This window comes from Tachysurus vachellii, chromosome 9, assembly GCF_030014155.1.
Source record: "Tachysurus vachellii isolate PV-2020 chromosome 9, HZAU_Pvac_v1, whole genome shotgun sequence".
NCBI lineage: Eukaryota > Metazoa > Chordata > Actinopteri > Siluriformes > Bagridae > Tachysurus > Tachysurus vachellii.
This window is the reverse complement of record NC_083468.1, coordinates 14,251,608-14,272,664: the sequence shown is the minus strand read 5'-3', so window position 1 is coordinate 14,272,664 and position 21,057 is coordinate 14,251,608. Positions and strand designations below refer to the sequence as shown.

Below are 21,057 nucleotides of genomic sequence, written 5' to 3'. Positions count from 1 at the left end.
CTTTTTTAATTCACTAGTAATTATAAAGCATAGCCTTTTACACACATAACTGTGTGAGCAAATCCTTCTTTATCTGTATTATAATCTTTGTTTTACAAGTTTGAAAGTTTGCCAAGTCTTTCAGCCTGGACAGTTGGATTGAGGGGTGTGTGTGAGTGTGTGTTGAATGTGTGTTTCCTCTCGGAAACAGGCTCTGGGTGCTTCAGGGACCTGTCATCAAGTCACAAAGTTTTTATATTGTGGAAATGACAGCACAAGGACCCTTGATGGCGTTTATATACACTGCTTGCAGGTTGGATTTTCTTTAACCCATCCTCTAATCGATTAATAATTAACGAGGCAGAGTGCAGCAGGCGCTCAGCATGGTATGACGGCTGCCACTCTGACAGTTATTGAGAGCGTTATTGAGACATGTATGCTTGGCGTCATCGCAGCTTTGTGCTGACCTTACAGACCCAGCTCTCATCACACATGCTGACAGGCCTACTATTGGCCAATCATGTCCTCGCACCAGTGAAAACAGCTTCAGAACAGTCCAACATACTTAAGACCATTCACTGAAATATTCTTAGGTTAGTTTTTGAGGAGATTTTTATTTGGATATTTTAACTATATGTATACTATAGAATTCTGAATATAAAGAATGGCATATATGTTCTTTAATAATAAAACAATTTCTATTTTTTTCTTTTAACTAAAAAGAAAGAGTGCTTCACTTCTGTTCCTATCGCAATCCCTTATGCAATGAGTGTGTGTACTTGTGTGTATGCGCATGTGTGTGTCTGTGTGTGTTTGTAATGAACAGTGCTAAGATACTCTATGTCTCCCAGGATAGAGAGGACAGTTCTCTCCAGGCATCACTGCCCATGGCTGTTTCTGGCCTCTGCTTGGCCCCACTCGCTGTGATGTGTGTGTGTAAGCAGAGTTTATGCGTGTGTGAGCAGAACTGACACTTGGGCCCCAGCGGCCTCAGGGGAAGAAGGCTCGCATGGCAGATCTGTCACCCAGGATGTGGCTCAGTGTTAATGCTCCCGACACGGATTAAACACTGGTGGCCAGCGCGATGGAGGCAGGGTCAGTGTGGCAGCCACTGACAGCCATGCGGCACCATTCGTATATGGCCTCTTCCCCTCATCTTTGCCTTTGTTTCTTTCTCTCCCTGTGCATCACACAATCACACATCAGAACATCTCACTGGCAACTGCAGGGCCTCAGTGGGAAAAATGAGAAACTCTGTGGTCTGTACATACAAGTTCTACTTCATTTTTTATGTTTTTTTTTTTGTTTTCAAATAATAATCATGAGTAATTAACTAATTAGAATTAGAATAGCTTATGATATATAGAGGGTGCCCCAAAAGGCTCCATACATTGTGGAAATTAACTCTATTTAGCCAAATGGAACTTTATTTACAAAACATCCTCTACATGCTTGACATTTTCTTAGAAACACACAGAGTCTTCTCCCCCACTCATGATGAACTTGTGTTAACACATCTGGTGTTATGCGTGTAATTGCACTTTGAATGTGTTCCTTTAAATGATCTTTGTCCTGTATCTTTTCCTGGTACAGCAATATGCTCTTGTCAAAGTCTATCTGAAAAAAAAAAAATACACACATACACAGCCATTCTCACCACTATTACTTGAATATCTCAGTCTTCCATCCATTTCTTTCCTACACATTATGTGGGAGGTGCATGGTCACTTAGCCACTTTACCTGGCCTACACACAAACTTTAAGTCCCAGTTAGCACATATTACAATTACACGTTATTGTTTCTGTCTTTGCTCTACTCATAAAGAACTGCATACAATTTTAGCCAACATTATCCACACAGACAGTATTGTTCCTCTCTCTCTCTCTTGCTGTCTCTCTCTATCTATTTCTCAGGCTGTGAAAGTCAGACATGAGCACACGAGTCACTGGGGCTTTGATTCAATATTAATATCATCTTTCTTGTATTTTAATTGAGTAAGCAATGCAGATTACTGCAGCTGCCCTTCGACTCACCTAGAAAAAAATAACTTTTCATTTAATATCTTTCTCTCTCTCTCTCTCTCTCTCTCTCTCTCTCTCTCTCTCTCTCTCTCTCTCTCTCACACACACACACACACACACACACACACACACACTCACACACACACACACACACATAGCCTATAACCAGTAGTCAGTCTTGTTAAACTTCTGATATTTTTTTATAATTTGGCATCATTCCATAGCCCTCTCACTGACCCTCAGTGCGTTGGCTGGCAGCTACACAACATAAATCTATCGGAGAGACTGAAACTTCCCCATCTTGTTTTTTCGCATACAGAAAGATGACACATACGGAATCATAGAACTGATCAGTTGGAAGGAAGTTTACAAAAATTCTAATATTAATTTCTATCTATCTATCTATCTATCTATCTATCTATCTATCTATCTATCTAAAATGGTGTGTGTGTATATATATATATATATATATATATATATATATATATATATATATATATATACACACACACACACCATTTTAACCTGAATCAATCTGCAAATCTTTCTTTCACAGCGGGCTGAAATGCAGTGTTCAAGTTACCGCTTTTTTTTTTTCAAGCCAATAGTTGATTTTTTGGTTTGATTTATTCAGCTTCTCCTCCTATCATTTATTTGGTTAATTATGTCTCCCTTCTATCTGCAGAATGCAGAGGAATTTGATTTAAGCAGGAGGGAGCTGTAATGTACTCCCATTATGGTAAATGTTAACACATATCCCTGACGGTAAAGAGCAGGTTTTTTCCCAGAAGCTGCTGTTTTGTGCATCAGTCAGTAGTGTGGATTGGTTGCCGCTCTGTAAACCCCACATTTCCTATTTAATCAATTTGCAGGATTGTATAAACTAATCGTGCAGCATTTTTGTCCTTTCATTTCTGCCATGACTTTCCCTCTCCCCCTCCAGGGACAGCGTGGGTGGCAGCACCCTCTGCCAGCGCTAGCTGCAGCTCCTGGAGTTGTTTTATTCACACTTTTTTAATCGCTGAGTGCTTTATTATTAGGTGCTGGAATTACACCCAGCCAGACGGATCAGCTCAACGATCCACAGAAATGCATTAGGCAGAATCTTATTAACCGAGCTGTTCTTAACCCTGCAGGTGGAGTGGCTATGCTATGGCCGCTCTTCCCCAAGCACACATTCTCTGGGTGTCAAGCCGACTCAAACGTACACTGCTTTTTTGCTTCTTTTTGATTAAACCTGTCAACTTTTTCTGCCTTAGACGTCCAGTTAAACATTGTGCACACCTTTTTTCACGTGAATGGTTTTCACTAAAGACAGCTCTTATTGCCAGAACACGGCGATGCCTGTTCAAATTAATTCTCATTCATTATTCAATTGTGCATGGTTTCAAAACAAATAACCCAATGATGACTTATGGCTTCTAGTTGGTTCCTCTCTTTATAATTGGTTAATAATTATTGCTGGTCACATAGACCTACTGTTGGCATATTGTTAAATTTAATCAATAAAGCATTACACCACATCTTTACAATATAGAAGAAAGCACTAATTTACTCTGAAGGCTGACAGGGTGCAATTTATCTACCTTCTTTAATCACTGACACTCTCTGCTAATAATACACAAACCAGTTAGAGGAGAATTAGTTCTGCAGGAATGGTGGAATATTTCTGGAGATGGGGGAAGGTAGAGCACTGTCTCTGCTCATTAGTTGGAGGCCATTTGACAAGTTGGACCCTGTCTAAATGCCCTAGCGACTGAATTGGAACAGCTTTCCAAGGCACTTGCTGGGACATTTTTATTAGCGTTTAAGAAAGGCTGTACTTTGAGTACACTTGGGCTGAAGCTTGAGCATACACACATGGTGGGAGGCAAGCTGGAGATTTTTCTGCCACGTTTAGTTTATCCTCTCATTTAAGCACTGTGTTTAAGGCACGAGACACTGAATTGCACTGCGCTTTTATCTTGTCCACCAAGCCTGTGTGCTGCTGAGCAAGAATTTGCATTAGTGTGCTATTATGAATACCTGTGACAGATTCCCGGTCCTGGCTCCCTGCATGGAAATGAATGGGCTCCGTCTCTTTTCTCGGGAAGATACAGACCAGGCAATTCCACTTTAGTGGTTAATGTAGCAGCTTTTGCAGTGAAGGTGAAGGAGTTCAGCTTTCCTGCTGGGCTAGTGTCATTTTTGAAGACTTGCTTCCTTTTGCTCTCTTCCTCTCTGTCTCTCTCTCTCTGGAAAGGTACTAGCAACAGCAGGCTACCTGTGACACTGTGACACAGTATGATGCAGATTACTCCCAATCAGACCAGACAGGCACAGCTCTCCCTCTGTGTATGCGCGCACACACACACACACACACACACACAAACACACACACACACAAACACACGCACAAACACACACACACAAACAAGCATGCACACATACACACACACACACACACACACACACACAAACACACACACACGCACAAACACACACAAACACACATGCACACACACACCTACACACACACACACACACACACACACACACACACACACACAGACACAGATGTGTGCCTGACTATCTTCCTAAGACAAATATTTGTCTTATTATCCTTCTGAAGATTTAGTTTCCTGTTCATGGCTGAGTGGAGAGGAACCTGATGTACTCTTATGTTGTTAGTAGCCCATCTGCCTAAAGGTTTCATGTGTTGTCATTCTGAGATGCTTTTCTGTTCACTACATTTGTGAAGAGTGATTATATGAGTTACTGTAGACTTCCAGTCAGCTCAAACCACTCTTCCCATTCTCCTGTGACCTCTCTCATCAACATCAACACGGAATGGAAGGTCACTGCATGATTTTTTTTTCCACACCATTCTGTGTAATCTCTGGAGACTGCTGGATGTGACAATCCCAGAAGAACAGTTTTTGAAATACTCAAACCAACCCATCTGGCACCAAAAACCATCCCAGTGTCACTAAGATCACAGAACAATTTTTTTTTCCATTCTGATGTTTGACATGCACATCAGCTCTTGCTCTTGACCTGTTTCTGCAAGATTTCATGCATTGTACTTCTGTTATATGATTGGTTACTTGGTTAATTGTTTGAATGTACAGCTTATATTTATTTAAGTGGCCAAGTGATTATATCTTGCCATTACAGTGAGCTAGTAGACATGTACATTAGACACAGTTCACTTATCCCCAGTGGCTGTGTGTGTGTGTGTGTGTGTGTGTGTGTGTGTGTGTGTGTGCGTGTGTGTGTGTGTGTGTGAACCTGTCCTTAGCATCATGCTCAGGGAGTCTCAGGCTCCAGAGCACACTGGCTCGTATGATAGGAAATGCTGCTATTTAGCGGTGCTAAAACCCAAAGCCTGCAGCAACAGTCTGTCTTAATCCTGTCTCAGATGAAGTCCACGTCCATGCATACCCACGCAGGCAAAATACAGTTATCTCCAAAAATACTGATACCCCACAGGAAAACATGCACAAATCATTCCAAAAAATAAATTTTGAAATAAAAAAATGGAAGAAATTGAAAAAAGAAATGGAAGAAAAAGAAAAAAACTTAAGGAACTATTTTTCTGAAAAGACATTTGGTAAAAGAATTTAACCCCCTAAGTATATTTCAAGAATTTAAGAAATTCTTTTGTTATTTTTTGTTGGAATTGCTCTTACTTTCTTGTCATCACTCACCATGAAAACACACACATACACACACTTCTGTTTTTCTGTACCAGGCATATATATACTTTGCTTATTTTATCAGACTGACAGAAATTTTGAAGTTGACCCTGAGCTTGGCAGAGGACTCATGATTACATTAGAGGGTCGGCTTGGTGCAAACACGCTCACCTATTTGCTATTTCTAACAATATATGCCTGTCTCTTAAGGCTAGACTCTAGGTGTAGGCTCTATATCAAAAATTTCATATCATGAATTCTCGGTGGCATTTCAACACAACATTCCATGATATATCTGTTTGCTCACACACTGCCAGAAGTACAATAATCCTGCAGTAAAAAAAAAAAATTAAACTTTGATGATGCCTTATTTACTGTCTGTATAAATATTTTTTTTTAAAAAGGTCTAATAAATATTAGAATTTCTAACAAATATTAAACAAATACTTAAAAAAGAATTAAGCTGTAAAAAATTTCAGCAGTTCATAAGTAACAATGTCTATGATATTTCAGAAAAGCTTATTGAGACATCATTTAATCTCAATACTGATATTATATTGCCATACAAATGAGCAGAAGTGGCGATTTGGGTCAATTATTTTTGGATAAATTGCATCTATAACATGTCTTCTGTTAAATAGTAGTAATCAACACATTTAGGTTTAATTAGATACCATTTTAATGTTTGCTTTGTTAGCCAGATGTCATTGCAGACTATGAATCCAGTTAACTGCTACTGCACAACTGAAACTGAATATTTTGTTGGCTCCTGGCTTGCATTTGATCTGATTATTATGTTTAAATAATGTGTAGAGACATTTAGGAATATTAGATAAAATCCTCTCTGAAATGCTCATCGTTGCGAGCTGACTAGTGTTAGCAGTGAGGATGCATGTCAGAAGTATCTGACATATTTGCACAGTTTCCTCATATATTTGTGTTCAGAAAATAGATGTCATATGGAGTGAGTAAACAACGAGGAGGAAGTGTGTGTTTTTTATTAAAAAAAAGCATTTGAGAAGAGACTTAAACAGAGGTTTGCATTGCTTTGTCCATCACCTTGCAGTGTCCAGCAGAGGGAATCTGTGGGATATTTTTGAACATCATTAATCCGATCAGAGCAACTACTGAGCTGACTTTCTTCTGCTGAACACTTCCAGGTGCAGCATGAATAATGCATTCATTCAGAAGAAAGTGTGAAGTTGCATGTAAATCCAAAACACCTATGTGTTTTTAAAAACGTCTCTAAAACACATAATTGTTTTCTAGAATAACATTCATATATTGTTAATTATGCCTCATGTTTGATTAAACAGCATAACTGTTAATGCCTTTTGATGGATTGCTGAACATCCTATACATACAAATCAAACAACTCTGTTCACTTCTAACTCATTTCTAACCCTTTCTTCATCTTCCGTCTTGATTGACAAATCCTGTGAAAGCACCACAGACACACTCATTAGGCCACCACTGAACTTGCTTAAGCGTGGCTGTCCAATTAGTGCTCGGCTGAGAGGTGCAGAGTGTTAAGTGCCTCCTCTTTTCCCATTATCAAGGACTGTTCATTCAGCACAATCTGTATTATTGCTACCAGGTTTTATGGGCTTTTCACAGAGTAAGAAAGCAAATTGCTAGCAGCACTTGTTTTTTTTTTCTTTCTGTGTTGAAGTCAGAAAACAGTATGTCAGCCAATATCTGGCCAGCTCTGCTGCTAAGGAATTACGCAGCGCCAGCATGGTGTTAATCGATGCAAATGGAATTTTGAAATATTAAAATTGCTACTGTGCTGCTAACGTGTGCATGCAGACACACACACTGCCTGACAGAGGTTGTGAGATTGCAATGCTCAGGAGAGACAGTAATGTGGCATGGCATTTTGCTTAGGTTATTTCTGTAGGCTGAGAGGGCTTATGACACATTTGTTTGTATTTGAGGAGGTGGTATGAGAATGTTGTATATTGCTGCCCACTGCACAGTTTGTCTGTCTAACCCTCTGTATGGCCTCCCTTCATCTGTCCTCCCTCTCCGTCTCTCCTTTCAGATCTTTGTATTGACAGTGTGGCACTTTGAGCTGTTCATGTTGCCTCTCTTCCTCCTGCTGCTCATCGGCTGGAACTATTTCCACATCACGGCAGGCGTAGGCAGCCACAGTCAGGACCTGGTGAGTGCAGTGACACCTTACACACACCACACACACGGTATTGTAGCAAACCCCCATCGGTACAAACAAGTAGATCATTTGATGTGGTGTTTGAAAAGTACAACTAAATAGCTTACATTTTCACAGACTAAAGGTAATGATATGAGCTCATACAGCCACAATCTGTACCTGCATATACATGTCCATATACACATACACACACAGCAATGTGCTAATCAGTCACAGCCTACAGAGTTTCACTGCTGAAAAAGATCAACCCTCTGTTCTAAACTTATGACAAAATATCCCCTACAAACCAATAATATATTATAAACAGTAAAAAGAAAAGCTTAATCTTATTACAATAAACTATATGACCATTATTATGCCAAAAGCTAAATCAGATTTTCAGCCAGCATGTATGAGTGTCTGGTGTCCACATATCCTGGGCCCCATAATTATCCTATCCTACATCCATATCCTACATCCAGTTCTACAATTACACCATATAATTTTTGTAATATTGTAGACAATTTAATACGGTGGACCAAATGCAAGATATTTAGCCCTTTTATTATATTTCTGTTTAAGTTTTTGTTTAAGCTGCACTTGGGCATTTCAATAACAAAGTGTTAGTTGTATACATTATTATTTTTTGTAGAAAAAATCTGCAACTTGGTCAATGACAATGACTGCCTAAGGCACCTTTTATTTTATTGATGATGATATCATATATTTTTTTTAGATACTTTACAACATTACACTATATTTATTATGATAATTTTATTTGATTTATATCGTATCTACCTAGTATTATATATATTTACATAAATAGCCCACTGTTTATTGTCTGTCACACACCTTCACACAGCTTATCAACCTCTCATTGTGGATTTTGTCATGTAAACATTACCTATTATTTTTGTCTACCTTTCTTATATACATCACCATGACAATCATACTAATAGTAGAAAAAATAGACCAGAATTAATATATTTTAGTATATATAAATATGCTTTATACAGTATATACTACTTTATAAACTGCTTTAAATGTAGATTTAATGTATATTTTTATGCAATTGGATTGACCTCTGTTGCCACTGGTTCAAAAGCAATATTTGTCCCTTTAGTTCCAATTCAGAATACATCCCATCATTTCAGCGACACTCTCCTTTTCTTGTAGCCTGGGTCTCAGGCTGCGAACAGAGCTGTGCTCTCTGAATAATGTTAAAGTCTGGGCACAGCAGTGTCCTGACCTCTTCTCCCCAGTAGAATCAGAACACCAGCATCACATCCCATACATGCCCAGGGAGAGCAATGACTTGATGTAAAGCGATGCAAGCACAGGCAGTCCAAATTAAATGTTTTTCATTTTTCACTCCCTTTCTGTTTTCTGTGTGAATGTGTGTGCGTGTGTGTGTGTTTATGTTGTAAAGAAATGAGATTGCTTGGCAGTGACATGGCTCTTGTGAAGAAGGCCCCATCACACTCACCTTTCTTTTTTGTGTGAGGTCACCCCATGATGTAGTTGCTAAGGCAACGGGCCTCTCCCAATAGGGGTGGACATACAAGAGAAGGTTTTCATTACGAGGTGTTTGTTAGAAAAAAATGCTCTGGTGCCTCCATGTCCCCACCTTCCAGACTTCTCTAAATGCACTCTCTTTTTCTTTAAGGAGAGCATTTCTGCTGCAGAGGAAGAAGATGAAGATGAAAAGGTACTTTATTCTTTTTTGTCTTATCTTTGTTTTTTCCACTTGTTTCTGATTAGCTACAGTCTGAAAGTGCACTGAGCTCTGGGTCTGACCTTGTGCTGCTGTTCTATGTCGCACTGTCTGTTCAGCCTGTGTTTAACTTGCAACATCCAAGTTAAACTGACTTGAAATGAGGACAGGCACTGTGACTGTCTCAGTAAAGTACATTTTTCCTCCAGTGTCAGTGTGGCCTCCTGGGAATGTTCCCTCAGACCACAAATGGATTTTGGTTGCTTCGTTGCACTCCTTTAAAACCCAGAAATAAGCACAGAGTGGAATCATTAATTGAAGTAAGCCTTACTCTGGGGAACAGATACAGTATGAAAAATTTCACAACAGACACTTATGAATAGGGGGGCTGGTCTTTAGTTGAACTTGGGCTAAATAAATAAATGGTGCCTCGTTCTCAAAGTGCAACAATCATTTACAGGCTTCAGGTAAACACAAATTTTGTGTTCTCCTTTTATACGAATCATAAATCATTTAAAAGTCCTAAATCTCATTGCAGATGCAATTTCAGTTAGTGTGTGGCTTAACCAGTTAAAATGTGTATAGTCATAGTCATAGCTTATAGCCATATTATCCATGTTGTCTTCTCCACAGAGGACTGAGTTTAAGGAAGATGATGTGTTATTGCTTTCTGACTGTGGAAGTGTGAAGCTCCGAGCCTGTGAGCACTGACCCCAGCACTGTGTGGCTTCAGGCCCAGGATTCATATCCATAAAGTGCTAAATATATTCAGTTGCAATGACTGCAGGCGAGTTTCATCTTCAGAGAGAAACCGCTCTGCTGAAAGCAGGTCTCTCTTCCAAATACAGAGCTGAACAGCTAATTCAAAGATGATGCGCATTATATGTGTGTTCGTGCCCAGCAGCCAGGCAATTGTGATAAATCTTGGAAGGAGAAAATAATGTTATTTGAACCCAAAGAAATAGTGATATTAGAATTGCAGGAGGTATATGAGTACTGAATGCACATTCAATTTATATGTGTTTGCCATGTTGACTTGAAAATAACATCAGCTTATTTTATTATCCAGCAATTTGTTTAATTTGTTTCATATTTAGCAGTAAAGAAATGCTGACAGCTCAGATCCTACTGCCAATGAGCAGAGATTGTTTTTAATATCAGAACTAATGGATTCATCTCTCCTCAGACACTTACTGTTTCCAAGCACTTTCACATTATATGAAAATTAAACTTGTCCTTTCATTTAACCAATTAAGCAAAATAATTGGTTTGTCGTAAACTTTTATCAGTTAAATGCTCAAAAGCTGTAACTTAAAAATTCTATACAATATAGTCAGATTAAAAATCAGAGCATTCCTCCCTCTATCAAAGCATAGAAATAAATAAATAAATGAATAATAAGTAAAAGGGGTAAAAGCTAGAAGGTTACAGCTACCACTTTTGATGTCTTTTTTCCTGCACGGAAGACAGTATGTAAACTTCAGTAAAAGAAAGCCTAAAGGAGTTTAAAAAAAAATTGGCCTTTGAACAAAAATCTATCCTGGGGTTATGAGAGATCATGTACAATCATGTGTGAAGGCAATAAGATGTCCCTTTGGCCTTAGGTAACAGTCAGATTGTGCAGATTGACGCTGGTATAATCGCATCAGCAAACGAGAGGAACAGAGAAAATAATTCCCTGATTCTGTGTCCCAGATAACTGGGAGGCATTGTGGCCTGATTGGCGAGGATCACACAGAAAGAGAACTGACCGAAACCTGTAACATGCACCCACACATGCACACACGCACGCACACACAGACACACGCACACAAAATCCAACCCACCCCATAGAATTAACTGTAATATTTCTGCCCTTTCCACCCCTGTCAGTTTCCTCCAATGTGTTACCTTCATCATGAAGCACAAGGACATAATGCTGATAGTAGATCCATATGGTATACTCTTGGACACTCTGAGCCTCGCGGCTTCTGTTTTGTAATTCCTTTTGTTCCCATTTGTGTTACATTTGTGAACCCCAATCCACATGCATTTTAATTATCTGTACATGGCTTAAGGCTTTGTGAAATAAGCGAATAATGCTGAAATTGTCCTTATTGAAATTCACACCGTTTCCTTTTCAATTTTAATTTGACTCAAAACCCTTGTGAATTATATCTCCAGTATTTATATCTATTTCTTAAATCAGCTCAAATGGCACAGGTTTCTAATCAGTAGAATTGTCAATAGAATATTTCACTGGGGAATGACTGTTCTTGTGAAGTTTGGTTTTTCAAGGAGCTTGAATCAATACAAAGATTAAAACATATAATCATGAAGTGAGTAATGTTATCTGTTAACTGGTATTTCCTTCAGAGTGTTTTGTGAGATAAAATGTAAGAACAAGAAGAGCCTATTGATGCATGTATCAATCATTCTGTGTTCTTTTAAACCCCCTTAGACCAAAACATACAACACACAGTCAATGAGTTCAACACTTGGAAGTAACATATGTAAAAGTCCACGTGGTTGTCCAAAGACAGAGAATTTAAGTGATTTAGTTCACTTTTGTCACATTTCACTTCTGTAGGACAAATACATTTTCTTCAAATATACAATTCTGTCTTGATGTAAGCTTGAACAAAACAGATCCCAAAGTGTAAGGGAGCATAAAACATGGCATTTTGTTTGGGTTGCACCCTGGTTTTAGTATGTTGTAGACATAACGAGTGTAGGAATGGCTAGTTTCATGGCTAGGGAATTAAAAATGACTGTAAGTCTTGTTTTTTTTCTCTCCCAGGGGCTGATATAGACTCTCCTTGCACTGTCTGGGGAAAGAGACTGCTTTTTAAACACAAACACAGGCACCACTCATCCTCCCCTCAATCACATGCCTCGCCTACCCACATCCCCCACTCTTTGACTCGCCACTCTCTCTAGATGTCATTATTCCTGTCATTATTCTGTCCTTTTGATGTGGGGCTTCTTGGCTCCCTTTAGCTTACATTACTCCTGTTATCTCTAGCTCTCTGCATCCCTTTGCCTCTGGAGAGCTCCAAGACCAGGGCTTCATTGCTGGAGGAATCTCTGATGGGATCATTCTACTTTGGAATTGAGATTATACTCGCAATCTTCCCTAAGTAAAATGGACAGCCTCCACACAAAAGTCCATTTTGTGTGTGTGTCTGAATTACACTGCAACCCGATACTCCATGATGCATCAAGTGCAAAACGGCAATGGGATTTCCCATTCCTCTCATATTAAGTAAAAACATCACTCTGCATTATAAGATTATGTACACTCCCGCAAGTTCACTTACATAAGATCACAGACAGTAATAGATTTATCTTTCAAGTGCAACGCTACACTCAATCTCGCTGATAGCCCTCGCACTGAGAAGTGTGATATCTTCTGGTGTGCACTCTACAAAAACAAGCCAACACTTGTCCAGTGTAGAGTTGTGGATTGGACTCTCTCTCTCTCTCTCTCTCTCTCTCTTTCTCTCTCTCTCTCTCTCTCTCTCTCTCTGTCTCTCTCCCACACACACACATCACTGTGTGTTCATCCTGATTGCTGATGGCCATTTTTTTCTTTCAACACTTAATGTTTGATTGTGATGCTGTTCTATTGTTTGGGGTTGAAAAAGCTGAATTTCTACTTACTCAGACTCTGAGAAACACAGTAAGTTGCTCATTTTGTAAAGCGCCCCAACACTGAGGAGATTCAAAGTTGCAGTTGCTCATTACAGACCATTGAGCAGATGAATTACTTTTGATAGCACACTGGAAATAAACCTCTCTTTATCTGCCGTTTTCCAGTGACTGACATCCCTCATCACTTTTATTTTCTTCTTTAGGAATCAGAGAAAAGAGGCCTGATGGAGAAAATCCATATGGTACATGAAATTGTGCTCACTGTCCAATGCGTTCTTGATGAAATAGCAAGCTTAGGAGAAAGAGTAAAGAAGTAAGTAGTGAACTTTCTACATGACCTTCCACTATGGACTTTATTCATATATACATTGCTGGCCAGAAAAAGAATGCATTTTACTCTAAATGATATTTAAATGCCAGTGAAACTGTGTGTAAGCACCTTTTTTTTAAGACAGTTCTCTTTTCACACAAATATAACAACTTTAAATAACTTGCATTGCTGCCAGTGTAATTAGAAGTTTTATATATTCATTACTAGTGCTGCATGTTCATGGATAATTATCGCAGTTCTCAAGTCGACAGGTTGTGGGATTGTGAAGCAGTCTGTAAGAGCTGCTAAGCTGTTGTTGAAGGTGCATAAAGTAAACACTCTTAGCTCACATGCTGATCTTGTCCAAAGAATGACCAAAATGTCAAAGTTAAATTTACCAGCAATTACAGTTTAATTAAATTGCAAGAAAAAAATATTACAGCTAATGTACACTGCAGCTTATTTAAAAGAATCTATAAATAATACTATAAGTCCTCTTCTGAATATTTATACTTCTGTAAAGCTGCTTTGAGACAATGAAAACTGAAAATTAAAACTGCTATACAAAAAATTGATTTGAAATAATTTCGTAATTATATGGATGATATAATAAAGTATGATAATAAAGTATGGATGATAATAAAGTAAAAAAAAATTATATTTTTTGAGAAGCCTGTGCATTTCCCTATCTAAATAGTCTGAAATGTCATTTTTGGCAGCACTTTCAACTGGTCAGTGCCATTCTTGTCCTTCATGGCCTGCTGTGTCCTGTTCACTGCTACAGCTACAGTCTACTTTATCCCTTTGCGCTACATTGTCTTGTTATGGGGTAAGTAAGCAAGCATTCACTTCCAGCAGTGTGTCATGTACTTCGACTCTATTATTCCATCTACATTTTAGGAAATATTACCACATCACTGTTGCTTATGATCGCACCTGGCAGCTTAGTGACGGCTGACTAAAGGCATTATAAAAGTCATCCATTTTCACCGTGACTAGACTAGCAGATCAGAATTGGGAATTTGATCTACTGTTGCTTATTCGGCAGTGTAGGGGCGCGCAGATGTACTGATCTTAAATGAGGCTCTGTGTGTGCCCTCAAGGTAAACTGCATGGTAATATCACATATCTATGATTGTGCTGCAGAAACTCATAAAAACTTTCAACTTCTTAAAATCATGTTGACAACATTCTGCCTTGAGTCAGTACAAAGATGTAATGATTTTCCCTTCTAAGCCTTCTTTGTATATATTGAGCGTAATATATTAGTGATGAAAATGTCATTTGTGGTCTGTGCTTGCCAAAAAGGAAAGACACTATAACACATACTATATAAAAGAAACTACACTATATCAAAGATTAGGCCAAATGGCAACACATTGCAACTGTCTTTTTTTTATTTTTTATTTAAATACTGGGAATGTTACAAGTTTAATAACCGTTTCCTTACACTTTTATCCTTTCAGTAAATGTTTGTCTTTGTCTGCTCGCCTGTCTGTCTGTTTATCGAGCTTTCTATCATTTTTGCAGGTGTTAATAAATTTACAAAGAAGCTCCGCAACCCACATGCCATTGAAAACAACGAAGTACTGGATTTTCTCAGGAGAGTGCCATCTGATGTTCAGAAAGTAAGAGTTCAGTTGCATTGTCTAACAGGCTGGTCAAAAATAATCAATATCTGATTCACTGATATCTACTGCAAAGTTACATGACAATACATTACTCACCATCACTGTGTTTACAGTCAGGTGAGGCTTGGTTTGCCAATCTTGTTATATAGGGTGTTTAAAAATGTTAACACGTATGATACTGCAACAGTGTGAAATCCTAACACCAAATCCTGACGATGCTGCAGCCCTCCGTGGCTGGGAGCCAATGGAACAAAATTGGCTGTTCTCTCTGGGTGGGAATGATGGCATACCCTCCCTTTCAGTAACACTAGCCAATCTTGGGCATCTGTGAGCTCATGTGTGCAGAAGATGGCAGATAGATGTTTCTTCCAAGTGTGTTACGCTGCACTGTGACACAGCATGAGCAGCCGTTTGAAAAGATGAGGTTGGCTGGCGTCACATGTCCTGAAGGAAGCACATGTTAGCCTTCAACCTCCTCAGTCGGTAGCTATTGTATTATGTGGAGAGCAGGCTGATGGCTGGGATTCAGAAGGTGAATTTTTTTGGGGGGTAGGGGGGCATCTAAACAAAGCACAAGTCCTAAATGATCATGTTATTCTGCTGTATCCTCAGACAAAAACACATGTAACTCAACTTCAAACAAATTCATCCTCTTCTTTTTTCAGATTGTGGACAAAAAAATGCTCAATGTTTTCTCTTTCCTGGCTCATTATCAAAACACCTGCAAAAAAAAAACTAGGTGGGCGTGTTGTATAAACATTCTATACAGTATAAATAAGGGACTAGTGGAAAATACGTGTTTCCATGAAACTGAAGCTGATTTATTATCTGCACATAAATCATACCTTGTACAGTTGTTTGTGTGTGATGAAAGCATGGTGATCTTGGAGTAATGAAGATCTAAGTAAGCAGTGCTGTACTCAAGGCCCTATGTGATGGTATAGAACTGATACACGTGGCCTGAGTCAGGGAAGAACTTCCAAGCCATGGACAGACTATTTATTCCAGGTTCTTTAAAGTGTATCTAAGAGGTTTTATTTGGTTTGTCTTAACTTGGCAATAGAAATTGCACTTCTCTTTGCACTTAAGGCACTGATCCAGGCTAAAACATTTCTGTCTTGATTAGCATTTGACTTTAGTGATCATTTTTAGCTTTCTTTGTAGAATCTCTGCACTAAGGTACCAAAATAATCCGATGGTAGGAGGGAGTCAGAGCAACACTGAGCTTCTAATGTTGGCCAAAAAATCCTTTATTACAAATCTCTGTCTCAAAAACAATGTGAAACACTCGAATAATATATTTATAAAGAATATTATAATAAAATAAATAATAACATATTATAAAAGCTCAGATTGAATCATCTCTTTGTTTTTAGAAGTGATTTGGTAATTAGTGCCTGTGCAGATCTTCAAACCCAGAGCCCCAAAACTGGACTTCTTACAACAGCTCCTCTGTCCTGAAACAAGAAGCATCTGTCAGTACTGAGGCTGGTTTTATGTTTTGATGCAACCACCATTATCTTTGTTCCCTCTCTCTGCATCTCTCCATTTTCCAATCCGTACAGGTAATTAATGTGTGCTCATCTACCTTACAGCTACACCACCAGGTAATTGTTTTGTGGGAAAATAAACACAAAAAGCCGTTTGACTTCTCTGAGTTCTATGAGCTGAATTTCAAATCTTGTCCTTTTTTCTTTTTTTCCTGTTGATGTTGCATATTATTTATTGTAGGCTTTGGATATAACTTTTTTCCCATATGTGTCAAGTGTTAAGAATTTTTAAGCAATCCTAAATCTATTTATTAAATGAAAGGAGCTTTTACCTGAAAAAATAGAAGTGCAGGAAGGATACTGTACATAGGAGCATGATCACTTTAATCTAAGATTGTACAGTATCTGAAAATAGCTGCCTAAATATAAATATCATGGCTCTAGCAGTGTTTCTCAGCAGTCCTACTAAGTTTTGATTACTAGACACTTATTTTCAGAAACAGAATTACAATATGTATTAGTGAGAGAAAAAGTTGCACTTAGTCTCATTATGATTATTCTCAAAGACAGTGAGGACAGGGTTGAAGATGACATGTAATCCCTCTTGTCTTGTTAGTGGGATCGCTTTTTATAAGGCTGTTGTGTACTATTATTATTTACTGGAGGTTTTTTTTAATTCCCTTAACAATTTATTGCCCCAGCAGCCCCAAGAGTGTAACCCAGTGTTGCTAGTGACATCTTGAAAACTGCAGATTGATTCAGGATTAAGTGGCTATAATCTACTTAACTATTCCTACCTTTTGTAAGGATGCGGTTGTCTTTTAAACACTTATGGTAATAGCTCACTGCTTGTATTAATTACTCGGGCCAGCCTGTGAGGTGTGTGTTGGCATACAAGTGTGCAGTTTATATACTCAGTCCCGTGTTTAACAGGCGTCTACACAAGGTTTCTAATATCCACACTTGTGTGCCTGTGTCATTTCCTGATAAGTTAACTATTGCATAAGCTACTCTTAAGAACTTTGCAGTGACATGTAACACTGATGTATGTAATAATAGTTTATTATTTTAAACTTCGGATAATGGTAAGCTGGATATGGCATCCATTTATTTTAAACTAAATTTAAAGATGTGAATGATTAGTAACATTGTGTGGGTCTGTAGCAAAACCCTATGGAGAGATCTCTGACACAGGCTCTGGAGCGATTCTAAAAGGAGGCGGGGGAGCAAAGGTTGTAGATCAAGATGTCTGCAATAAAAGGGATCGTGTAAGTTGGAAAGACCAGCAGAAGCGCACGATCAAGCGAAGCACAGCCCAGACACACATTCCTGCCTACGAGCCGCTATAATTAGTCTTGAACAGAAAGTTTCCATGAAAGGACATAACTTGTAACTTGCCAGCTCTTAGTGACCTGGGCTAGCAGGGCTACTTTACTGCTACACATCTGCATCCAGTATAGTTTGGTTTGGGATGTTTTGGGTTGGTGGGGTGGGGGTTCTTTTATATGCTGCTGCATTGGTGAGGAACCATTCACTTTTCAAATTCTTTTTTGGTGTGATTAATCCCCTCTGCTCCTGTGTTTTAAAAAATGATTCATTACAGGTATGCCGCTGCGCTTTTCCCCTGCAAGCAACTCTTCTCAGGGGAGCCATTAGTGTGTGTCGGCCTGAGCTCAGATTACCTGCCTCCCACCAAAGTGCTATTTGTTTTTACAGGTGCAGTATAGTGAGATGAGAGCGCCTGGCATCCAGAGTGCACAGAAGAAGAAGCGCTAGTGCTCATGGATAAAAGGGCGAGACAGTGGTTGAAAGTGGTACCCTCCCTTCCTGTAGAATCAGGTGGAGCCCCCACCGATCAGACTTGCCTACTGTGGGGAGGCTGCTCAGCTTCTCTCAAATGGCAGTGTATGTGTGTGTGTGCAAACATTATGTCACTCAGTGATTTACAGACCAGCATATTGGAATACAGTTAATAGATCATGATCGAGATAAAGAAGGTAAAAAAAGCAGAACACATGAAAAACAACAAGCAATTAATAAACCAATGAATACTATAAAACTATAAAATAATAAGCAACACAAAATGTCCTGTTGGTCTATTAATAATTTTATTTTTAATGAAAAGGGCATGTGTATGTACACAGCAAACAAAGTGATGACTAATGTAATCAGAAATTGTGATGCAAAGTTATATTTATTAATAATGCAAATATGGCTTTTTGTAAAATGTACTAATGAATGTGTATGGTTCATTTGATTTGTATTTTTCATTCTATTTATTTTATATATAAAAAAGTTATACTTATAAAGCTAACTAATGATTTGACTTCTTGAGTGTGTTATTTTTTCTGCTCACATGCTCAATACTACCATTAACTGTGAAGGATGTTATCTCTGTGTAAACACAGTGGCGTGTGGTGAGGCCGTGTGATTATCCAACGTATCCCAGCTTCACTAGAGGACTCTGGCCATGACAGAACCACACTCACATCAACACATCAAAGACCTGCATGTGTCCAGAGCAGCAGGCTAATGCACTGCTTTTGTTGTTCTATCACAATAACAAGGTCCAGATGAGAGAGCTCATCTCTCACTCTCTCTTACACACACAGACATACAGAGAGTGAATGCTCTCCATTGCCTGCACTTAGTCTCTCCCATTTTCATTAAAATCACCTCCAGTGCCTAATGGCTCTCCAGCAGACCCATCAGTATGTAGTGTTGCTCTCTGTGATGGAGCTTCTCTGCCTCATCAACTTATTTATTCATATTATATACACATTTCCTTTCTTTCCTCCATCAGTGGGGCGTTTACATAAAAAAAAACTACATTTTGAAAGTGTTGCAACTTAAATCGAACCATGGAAAGAATTCATATGACTGTTTTTATTGAATGATGATCATTACACTAATTACAACTATGAAGTCTCTTTTGGGGATGTGAATGAAGAGTTTTGGCATGGATTTCAATTCCTATACATCATCAGAGGAATATATCCTTTGTCTTTCAGGAAACTGGAGACCAAGAGAAACTTAAGTCATTCTTTATTTCTCCTTTATATAGCCTTGTAAATAATTAAACAGACCGCTTTGTAAAAATAGCCATGCTAGCAAGCGCACTGGAAAGTTTGTTCCAAATGGAGCACTGAATATTTCTCCCAACTCCTTTCTCTCCTCCACAGTTTGCTTTCTGGTGAAAGAGCATCGCTCGGTGCAGCGAGAAGAGTTTGATTGGCCTCAGGGGAGCCGTCAGAGCCCCAGGCAATCTCTCTCTCTCTCTTTTTGACAGTCTGATAAAGACATCACAGTACTCTCCCAGGAGCTGCCACCAGGGGTCCATTTCAGAGTGAGGGGGAGTGGAGGTGAGCTTAGAGGAATCCCACACACACATACACACAACACGCAGACATACACTCCACCACAGAGACAGCAATTCACTAAAAACACACCCGATGTTTCGACTGCAATAGTTGCTTGCAGAAAACTACTAGACATCGGGTTTCGAAAAAACTTAACAGGATGGGTTTAAGTGTACATAAAGTGTTTTGGCGGTAGGTGTGATTTCTTTTAAACATGCCAATTTTGATAATGAAGTGAAATGCATCCAATTATAGTTCCAGTAAAAAAAAAAAAAGATCAAAGAAGTACCACGGTTACCAGTTAAAGTGACATTTAATTCCATCTACACACATGTTTATATATAAATGTACTTCATATTAAATAAACACTGTGACACTGTTCATAATTTTGTCCCGTGCAGATGAAGCTGTCATCACTGTGTCTGTCAGTAAAATAGAAATAAATCTGCTGATCCAAAACTTCTTCCTTAGCTGTCAAGTTAGCTTATGCCAGTTGTATATACATTACTCCTTCCATACACTCAATGACAGCAGACAAAGGATTTGGGGAAATGTTCTTGCAGCAGCACCCACTTTATGGTCATAATCACATTCAAGAAATTATTTATCAATTTACTTTTCATCCCCTGGGATATGGAACCCAGATTTCGACAGAAGACTAAACAGGCAATATGGTCCCTGAAAGCATTTCAAGTCCCTCGATGTTTCACAGGCTTGTTAATGAACATTTCAACAGCACAGCAGTTAACACTGCTTGTATCGTCTCTCTCATCCTCATTGTCATCGTGCTCTGCGTGCTACTGATGTCTTCATCAGCCTGTCAGAAAGGATGCGCCTGCAGCTGTGGCATGTCCCTCAAGAGCCTGTCGTTTCCATGGTAGTCCTTCAGGCAGCACCACGGGCAGGCTGTGTGCAAGGACCCCTACAACCTGTTTTCTTCCTCTCTTTTTTTTAGTCATTTCTCTGATTTGCAGCCCTGAAGCAGGAATCAAACTTGCCTCCACCAAACAGAGGGAGAGAAACTGAAAGAAACTGCTGCATGACATCTTTTGCTGCTGGGCAGTTTTCTTTTGTTTCCAGGAGTGATGCC

The 21,057-nt window shown here is 38.9% G+C and overlaps 1 protein-coding gene across 3 annotated transcripts in view; it reads left to right on the top strand.

The window, feature by feature from the left end:
* Window positions 1-18,934, top strand: part of mctp2a (multiple C2 domains, transmembrane 2a) — a 38,112-nt gene extending 19,178 nt beyond the window's left edge. Inside the window, exons 18-23 of one of the 3 annotated variants that reach the window (XM_060877815.1) lie at window positions 7,723-7,842; window positions 9,497-9,538; window positions 13,381-13,490; window positions 14,207-14,316; window positions 15,018-15,115; window positions 18,325-18,934. In XM_060877815.1, coding sequence (XP_060733798.1) covers window positions 7,723-7,842; window positions 9,497-9,538; window positions 13,381-13,490; window positions 14,207-14,316; window positions 15,018-15,115; window positions 18,325-18,384 — 540 coding nt within the window. In that variant the 3' untranslated portion in view covers window positions 18,385-18,934. The other 2 variants (XM_060877817.1, XM_060877816.1) reach the window with 2 other exon arrangements.
* The last annotated feature ends 2,123 nt before the right edge of the window (window positions 18,935-21,057 follow it).